General features: G+C 64.4%; 1 protein-coding gene across 2 annotated transcripts in view; it reads right to left on the bottom strand.

Annotated features, from left to right (window-relative positions):
• Window positions 1-3,791: 3,791 nt before the first annotated feature.
• KAT2A (lysine acetyltransferase 2A) overlaps window positions 3,792-8,858 on the bottom strand; it is an 11,824-nt gene continuing 6,757 nt past the window's right edge. For both annotated transcript variants that reach the window (XM_026663435.2, XM_026663434.2), the window contains exons 10-17: window positions 8,342-8,468; window positions 7,733-7,843; window positions 7,475-7,618; window positions 6,879-6,993; window positions 6,195-6,231; window positions 5,599-5,662; window positions 5,133-5,217; window positions 3,792-4,773 (exon numbers count right to left, since the gene is read on the bottom strand). In XM_026663435.2, the coding sequence (XP_026519220.1) occupies window positions 4,580-4,773; window positions 5,133-5,217; window positions 5,599-5,662; window positions 6,195-6,231; window positions 6,879-6,993; window positions 7,475-7,618; window positions 7,733-7,843; window positions 8,342-8,468 (877 nt within the window). In that variant the 3' untranslated portion in view covers window positions 3,792-4,579. The remainder of the gene's footprint in view (window positions 4,774-5,132; window positions 5,218-5,598; window positions 5,663-6,194; window positions 6,232-6,878; window positions 6,994-7,474; window positions 7,619-7,732; window positions 7,844-8,341; window positions 8,469-8,858) is intronic.

Raw genomic sequence — 8,858 nt, 5'->3', positions numbered from 1 at the left:
CACCGTAGAACCCTGCACCCGCAGGGTTAGCTCGTCTGACCCCCCAGCGCCCGTGAGCCTGGGCAGGATGCCTGTGCCAGCCAGCGGCCCCTGGGGCACCCCCAGGCAGAGGGCAAGGGCAGGGGTGGGTGGCAGAAGCAGGCGGGCACTTCTCGCCCAGCAGCGCCCCTCTCCGCCCAGAATCACCCCGCTGGCAAACGGACCCGGGCGAATCGCCTGCTCCCCCGTGGCCTGGCAGCTGCTGCCTCTGCCAGGGGATCTGCCCACCCCACCCGAGACCCCCAGAGCCTGAAAGCAAAACCCTTCAGAGGGCCCAGCCAGGGGGCTCCCAGCAGCTCCGCTCCCCGGAGCCTGGCCACCCGCCTCCTGGCAGCTGCGGCTCCAGGCTGGGGTGCTGGAACTGGGGGGGCTGGGAGGGGCTGCAGCACCCCCCCCCCCCGGCTTGAGTGGTTTCCCTTATATCCAGGGTTTACCGTTTGGCCCCATGGCCCCTTGGCCCCCCCCCCCCCCCCCCCACACACACACATTATTCCAGCCCCCCTGTGCCGGGCACGTTTAACCCCAATGACACTGACCTGGATCCGCGGACCAAGACACGAGCCCAGCGCAGGGCTCGGCTACACCACAGTGAATCCGCGGTCGGTCGCTGCGCCGGCTGGAGTCCCCCTCGGGGATCCCTCAGCCAAGCTGTCATAGACAGAAATCGAAACTGAATCCAGTGCTAGACACAGAAACCAGGGCAGCCCCACCCCGAGCTCAGCCCCCAGGCAGGGCCTGCCCCCGCTAGCCCCAGGAGCAGACGGTCCAGCAATTTCCTGGGGGCCCAGCATTAAAAAAGCAAAGTGAATGGTGGGACTCATTAGGAAAGGGATCGATAATAAGCCAGAAAATATCATACTGCCTCTGTATAAATCCAGGGTACCCCCTTCAATAGTGCTGCAGACGTGGTCGCCCCAGCTCCAAAAAACAGAGCTATTGGGATTGGAAAAGGTTCAAAGAAGGGCAACAAAAATAATGAAGGGTCTGGAACGGCTGCTGTCTGAGGAGAGATTAATCAGACTGGGACTGTTCAGCCTGGAAAAGAGACGGCTGAGGGGGAGATGATAGAGGTCTATACAATCATGACTGGTGTGGAGACGGTAAATAAGGAAGTGTTATTTACGCCTTCTTATAACACAAGAGCTAGGGGTCACCCAAGGAAATTAACAGGCAGCAGCTTTAAAACAAACACAAGGAAGTATTTCTTCACACAATGCAGTCAGTCTGTGGAACTCTTTGCCAGAGGATGTTGTGAAAGCCAAGACCGTAACAGGGTTCAAAAAGGAACTAGATAAGTTCATGGAGGATAGGTCCATCAATGGCTGTTAGCCAGGCTGGGCAGGGATGCTGTCCTTATCCTTGTTTGCCAGAAGCTGGGACTGGGCGACAGGGGATGGATCACTGGATGATTCTCTGTTCTGTTCATCCCCTCTGGGGCACGTGGCATTGGCCACTGTCGGCAGACAGGACACTGGGCTAGATGGACCTTTGTCTGACCCAGTGTGGCCCTGAATCGCAAGGAAACAAATAGCGGCAGTTTGGCTCCTGCCTCACCCTTTCCCAGCCAGCCCCATGCACCAGGCCACGGTCTTGGCTACCACTCAGGGCCACGCTCTCCACTGCTTCTCCCACCGTTCTCTCGGCATTCTGCTCTCTCTCGCACACAGCTGCAACCAACCAGCCCTGGCCCCCTGCCTCTGCAAACAGGCCTGAGGAAACCTCTCAGACCCCACCACTTAGCTCCAGCCTGTGGCCCAGTGACATGGGTGGTGGCCTCCTATTGTTTCCAGCTATCACTACATGTTGGGGTATTTAATTGCTCCTCCGATGTAGCCTGAATGAAGGATGCCTTGGCCCAGCCATATTGACCGGGCTGGTGTTTAGCGGCACCCGCCAGCAGAGATCTCTGTGCACAGTCACCGGCCGTCGCCTTCGTCCTTACGCTGCTGCACTTAGCCACTCACCACATGCAGCAGCCATGGGATGCAGTGGGCGGAGTTCAATTCCTAGCTCTGCTTTGGCCCTCATGTGTGACCTTGGGCAAGTCCCGTCCCCCCGGCTCGGCTTGAGACTGGGAGCTCTGGGGCAGCACCTGGCACACCAGGGCCCTGAACTCAGCTGGGGCCGGCCCCATGGTACAATAGATGGGCCCAAGACTCTAGCTCCAGCTACCAGGTGTGCCAGGGGGAGGAGGGCATGGCATTGCTGTACCCTCATCCCCCTGGGGGAGCAGCCAGCCGGGACTCCGGCTTCCACACGGCAGGCACTAACCCCACCCAGAGCGCAGCCACGGCTGGCCTCAGCCGATGGTACTGTTACCCCCACGCCCAGGTCTGTGTCCTAGCCCCAACCAGCGCCACGCTGAACTCTGAGCTGCCCAGGGGCACCGGGCACCGTAGAGCACGTGCTCCATGCCCTGGGCTCCCTGCGTTGTCAGGGCCGAGGGGGAGTTGCCCCCCGGCTGGGGGTGAGAGAAGGGATCGTCTGGCAGGCGGTTTGCCCACCTCCAGGGCTGGCGCTCACTGCTTCCTGCTGCAGCTGGGCAGAGGGGGTGGCACTGCTGTCAGAGGAAGGGGTGACAGTCTGGCACACAGCAGCACCATGCTCATCTCGGGGGGGCTACCCACCCACAATGCCTTGCTGCTGTGGGGCCCAGGACACCAGGAGACAGACAGACAGGTGCTTCACTGGGGCCATGTACATTTATTTAAAAAAAATAAAAATAAAGGAAAATAAAAATGAAATGGGGAGATGGGAAGGGCCCACGGCAGCACACAAGGGACAGGCCAGTGCATGGGGGGAATAAGGCAACAGTGACCAGTCTGGGGGAAGGGTGAAGGGAACATGACAGCAAAATGCTTCCACGGCCTGGCTGTTCTTCCATCCGTTCCACTGCGGGGAGAAATCTTCGCTGCCTGCGTCTAGCGCCATCAGCCAGGAGCCAGAGAACGCCACGGGCCAGGAGTTGCAGAGGCTTGAACCACAGGGAGGTGCCAATGAGCCAGAGGGGGCCTGTCGCTCTGCCAGGACTCAGGGGCCCCCTGCCACGGAGGGGAGGCAGAAGGCTGTTCCCCAAGGGGTTGTAGGATAGGTCAGTAACCCAGCTGTGCGGCAGGGAGACGCAGCCCCATAATCCCCTTGCCCAGGTGACTCCAGTCAGGCCCCCGAGGAAAGAGCAGGGAGGGGGCCTGGTTTAGCCGCTTGCCAAACTAACCGCTCTGTTCACCCCGGCACAACACGGGGCTCCAGCCTGGGACCCAATTCCCTTGAGCTGTCACCCCCCCCCCCCCCCCTTTGAAATGCCCCACCCAGGAGAACCCTGCCCTGCCCCAGGCCCTGCAGCCCAAGCCCCACTGACATGTAGGGGCACCGCCCCATGGCATGAAGAGGGGCATAGCATTCCCCCCCACCCCCCGGCTCAGGATTGCAGCGCTGTGAGCTGGAGCTGGGAGGACCCCTGGGGCACAGAGCAGGGGAGATGGGGGTTAGACCCTGGTGCAGCACAGACGGCCCCCAGCAGGACAGTGCAGGGGCTAACGCTAGCTCAGCCCAGGGAGCAAGGCTGGGGCAGGACTGACAGCCAAGGGCCCAGCCAGAGGGGACCGTGCAGCGCCGGGGGCAGGAGAGGACAGAGGAGCGGCCCCAGGCCGAGCTGCGGGGGGAAGGAATGGCTGAGAGCTGATCCAGACCCCTCCGATCATCTCCACCTAGCACAGCCTGCAGCCAAGAGCCTGACCCCAGGCAAGGCCAGAGGGGGGCAGCTCCCGTCCCCGCAGCCCCCCGGCCGGCAGGGGAGGAGAACGCCGACCCCCGTTTTACATTCATGCGGTGAGTGGCAGGGACGGATGCTCCCTGTGGGCAGGAACAGGAGTGAAGGGAACACAGGCGGCTGCGGCAGGAGCAGTGGGGCTGGAGCAGGCAGCTGGGCTCTGGGGGGAGCAGGGGCTGGGCCTCGGCCCCGTAAAGCAGAGACGTACGTGTGCAGAGCCCTGGGGCATGGGGCAGCCTTGGCCAACACCCGCGTACACCCCCGGGCCGGAGAGACATGGTGCGGCTCGTCCGGGGCGGAGCCTGTGCTGCCCAGCTGGAATTTCAAGCCCAGCGGGTCCATGCCCCGGCTGAACGCACTGCAGAGCCAAGAGCGCCCTGTGGCCAGGCTGCCCGGGCTCCCACCTCCAGGGCGAGGCTCTGAGTTTGGGCGGAGACACCCCAGGTTGAGTGCCAGCTGGACTGGGGCAGAGGGGCCCTGGTGGCTAACGCAGCCCTGGCACCAAGGGCAGAGGCCAGGGGTGAGCCAGCGTGTCCCAGGGGTCTCCCCTAGCAGCGGGAGGGGAGCTGGCCCCACACACTGGTCGTTCAGCAGCTACCCGTGCCCCTTGCCCTGCCCCACCTGTCAGCAGCTGAGCCGGGCTCAGAGAAGCCCAAGAGCCCCCTCCTGGGAGAGTGAGGCAGGAAGCGATGCCTCGGCCGGGGGCTCCGGATACAAGGGGAGAGTGAGGCCAGGAGATGACGCTGGAGCGCCAGGCCCCCCCCCGAGACCCTACTTGTCTATGAGCCCAGCCTCTTTGAGCTTAAAGTAGAAGAACTTCTCGAGGGTGTTGGCGCACTTGCAGTAGTCGCTGTCGGGGGGGTTGTATTCCCGGCAGTTGGTGATGATGCGCTGCAGGTCGGCGATGAAGAGCTTCTTGGTGACGTAGTAGCGATTCTTCAGGCGCTCGGTCATGGTCTTCAGGTCTGCGGGGGGCAGTGATCAGCGCGCAGCTGGCTAGGTCCCCCCCCACCCTCCACCTCGGGTCCCAGCGCCCTCAGCCCCGCAGAGGGGAAATGTGGGTGCAGCAAGTCAGTGACGGAGCCAGGAACAGAACCCAGGAGTCCGGGCTCCCCACCTCTGCGCTGGCCACTAGAATCCCCTGTACCCCTGCCACAGGAGAGGGCAGAACCCAGCCCCCCTCCAGCCACTAGATTTCACTTCCCTCCCAGGAGTCCGGTCCCCCACTGCCAATGTATACGTCACACAGCCCATGCTCACCCCACCCCCCAGGGCGTGCGGCCCTCCCCGTGCCGCGTGGGCCTCGGGCAGATCGGCCACCTACCAATGGGGAAGCGAATGATCTCATAGTAATCGGGGGCCTCCGACTTCTTCACGGGCTCCATGAAGGGCCAGGCGCTGGGGTGTGTCTGGGGGGGGCAAGGGGCAGTCAGAGACTCACACATAGGGGACAGCTTGGACTCCCCTCCCGCTGCACAGCCAGCCCCCCTTCTAGAACCAGGCCCGGGAGGTGCGTGGCTCCTGGCCCCCACCCTGAGCACAGGGAGCTCAGACAGAGCGAGATGCCCTGGGCTCGGGGGCCACGGATCAGAACCGGCTGCTGGCCCCAGACACCCCATGGAGCTGGGAGAACCCGCCCAGAGCCCCCAGTTGGCGACCGGCTTGTGCCCAGACGTGGAGGCTCTAATGGACCCACTGAAGCTCTCGCTACCCAGCGAGGTCTTAGCCTCCAGCAGCTCTCGGTGCCCAGAGGGAGACCCCAGGGGAGCCGCCCGCCCCTGCCCCGGCACCTTGATTTGGGCCAGGAGGTTTTTCAAGGTGTTGTACAGCTGGTCTGGGTCCTTGGGCTCCTTCCTGCCGGAGAAAGGGTCAGATGAGGTCAGCACCCACCGCGTTTGTCCCCTCCCAGCACCTGTAGGTGAGCAGGCACCAAGCTCTCGTGGCTGGGCAAGCCCCTGGCCCTCCCTCCTGGGCAGGCTGCTCTAGGGCACTCAGGACACGCTGCCTCTGTGCTGGGGGCAGCAGCCTGCCAGGGACAGAGCCACACGAGGGATCCCCGGGGCAGCGTGACCAGCCTCAGACCACGTGTGTCACGGCTGCTCCCACACAGCTATGGCCCAGACGCCCCAAGGATGCTGCTGCCTCGAGGTCTGGCAGCCCGGGGGACCCGGCTGGGATGCTGAGAATGGATTACAGCCACGTGCCATCCCTGCACTGTCTGCCAGGCCAGGGAGCCAGCACCAGGGCTCAGGCAATCGCCCCTTTTGGCCTGGGCTGCTGACAGGGGTGGGATATCACACCTGTGCTGCTGATCCCCCCCCCCTCAGTACCCCGGTGAGCTCCCCGGGCCAGCGGCAACGGACGCAGGGCTGGGAACGGCACTTACCCTTTCTCCTTCCCCAGCGGCCGCCATCCCGTGTCTCCTGGAAGGCAGGAAGAGGCGTTGGCTCACATGCCATCCACCGAGTCCCAATCCCCTCCCCAAGCGCAGTCCCTGGGCAGCACTCTGCCTCCGCTGCCTCCGAGCTGCTCGTCCCAGCCCTCCAGAACCTGGCAGTGAGGGCCACGACCACCCCTCCGCTGCCCCCGGAACGCACTGCTCCACGGAGATGTGCCCGGAGCTGTACTAGTCCAGCACAGAGCCGAGGCTGGGATGCACAGATCAGAGCCACTGCCAGGCGGCGGGCTGCAGCCATTCGACCCCTCTGCTCTTTCCTGATGCGCCTGCTTTTGTTCCTGCATTAAGGGCGGAGCCAGCCGCTGCCCAGCCTCACCTCCCAGTACAAGGGCACCGCTCCCTGGACGTCTCAGCCCGGACCCGGACCCTTCGGATGCTGCACACCGCAGAGGATAGTGCAGTGGCACAGCCTGGCCACAAGGTGGCAGCAGCACTGCCTGCAGCGGAGACTATTCGCAAGGTGACACCGGCTGCCTACAGGTGTGGCGGTGGTGCAGCGCACAGGCACTAGGGGTGTAGCTACAGCCGCAGTGACAGGCTCTGGGGGGCAGGGGTAGCTGTCAGAGCCCTGCCCTGCTGCCGGGGTGGCAGATGTTTGTGGCCCAAACTTACTGATCCCAGGGATGCTCTCGACGGGGATCTGCCGCACGCCCTCCTTGAAGCAGGTCAGGCCCGGGTAGACCTTGCGGATCTGAGCCTGCTTCCTCTCGATCAGCTTCTTGATGATCTGCAGTGGGAGCGGCAGAGGCTAGAAGCGAGCGGGGGAAGGCCCGGCGAGGGCAGAGTCTGGCTGGTCCAGGCCCGCTCCCCTCACCCTCAGGCCTTTGCGGGGGAGCCGGGCGCAGGGCCGTGCCTGCGGGCCCTGAAGGCTGCCTTGTGCCCAGGGGCAGGGAAGCAGTGCTTGCCCAGGGCGAGCCAGAGCCAGGCAGCAGCTCCGGGTCTGAACGGAGGCGGGTGCTGTGTCGCAGCCGGACGCTGGCCTGGAGGAACTGGACCGTGACTAGCACGCACATGGCAAAGCCATGCTGGGAGCTGCGTGGGCCATGGAGACGGTGCCCAAGAGGGGTGCTCCCAGGACAGCGGCCTCCTGGGCCGGCAGCGTTGCCCCTTTCCCCGCACTAGCGTCAAGGGGATACGGCAGCGCGGGCGGGGCTGGCGCGAGGAGCCAGGCTGAGCGGAGCCCCCCCCCCCGCCCCCCCAGGAGATACCTCCTTCTGCTTCTTGATGATGTGCGAGAGCTCGGTGTAGGGGATGCGGGGGTTGAGCTCGCACTCCATCAGCGTCGCCCCCTCGTAGTCCTTGATGTAGCCCAGGTAGCGGCCCTTGGGCACTTTGATGTCCTTGGAGAAGCCCTGGAAAGGAAGGGGGGTTGTGAGAGCGAGCGACACCACGTAAGGGAGGGGGGGAGGGCAGGCATTAGGACACTCCCCCAGGTGGGCGGGGGCAGGCGGCGCCGGGAGCTGGACCTGCTTCTTGAAGTAGCCGATGGCGTACTCGTCGGCGTAGGTCAGGAAGTAGAGGATGTTGTGCTTGATGTGATACTCCTTCAGGTGGTTCATCAGGTGCGTCCCGTACCCCTGGGAGGCAGGCAGACAGACAGACGCCCGTCAGGCAGGCGCCCCGGGGCAGGCAGGGCTCAGTCTCCCAGGGAGGGGTTGTGGGGAGATGCCCCAGGCTGGCCCTGCCCCGGGACGTGTTTGGGGAACGACCCCAGCAGAGCGATTGCTCGGCCGCAGGAACCGCCAGCGTTAAACATGGTCCCCGGCCCGGCCCTGGGGTAAAGCATCAGCTCCTGCCTCCCTCGCAGCTAGTGCAGCCTCAGAGCCATGGCCTGCAGCCTCCCCCTGCTATCCCAGCCCTGGGCTCCCCACCCAAAACTCTCTGCCAGCACCCCACAATCCCAGCCCGCTGGCCCCTGCTATCCCAGCCCTGGGCTCCCCCCTGCTCTGCCACGGCTCCTCACTCCTGACTTGCAGCCCCCTGCTATCCCAGCCCTAGGCTCCCCAATCCCGACCTGCAGCTCCCCGCTGTTCTCTCTCATTGCCCCCCCAGGCGAGCTGCAGTTTTGCCTTCACCTTCACTTGCTCGTTGGAGGTTACGGCGCAGAAGACGATCTCCGTGAAGCCCTGGGTGGGGAACATCCGGAAGCAGATGCCCCCGATCACCCGGCCGTCCTTGATCAGAGCCAGGGTCTTGTGTTTGCTGCCGGGAAAGGCACAGCCAGAGTCACACAGGGGGCTGGGGGGGCCCCCACTCAATGCACTATCCTGCCCCCCACCCCCAATGCGTCGCTGCAGCAGTAGTGGGGGAGGGGGAGGAGTTTGCAGCTCAGGCAGGAACGGACCCGTCTGAGTTAATGTTATGGGGCTGGGGAGGGATCTGGGGGCCAGTGTCAGCCTGGCACAGGGGTCCAGACCATTCCCACCCCCCCACAGCTGCTGGGGTCGCGCTGGGCCTGGGGCTCTGGGGCAGCCAGGACACAGGGACCGAACTGGGGCCGTCTATTTCCTGCGTGAGCCGGGACCACGATGGAACCTGAGCCCGCCCCCAGCCCGAACCCAGCTCCCCGGAGCAGCCCCCCCCCCCCCCCCC

The sequence above is a fragment of the Terrapene carolina genome, unplaced genomic scaffold (genome assembly GCF_002925995.2).
Source record: "Terrapene carolina triunguis isolate 2854851 unplaced genomic scaffold, T_m_triunguis-2.0 Scaffold33620, whole genome shotgun sequence".
NCBI lineage: Eukaryota > Metazoa > Chordata > Testudines > Emydidae > Terrapene > Terrapene triunguis.
This window is presented reverse-complemented; position numbering and strand designations above follow the sequence as displayed.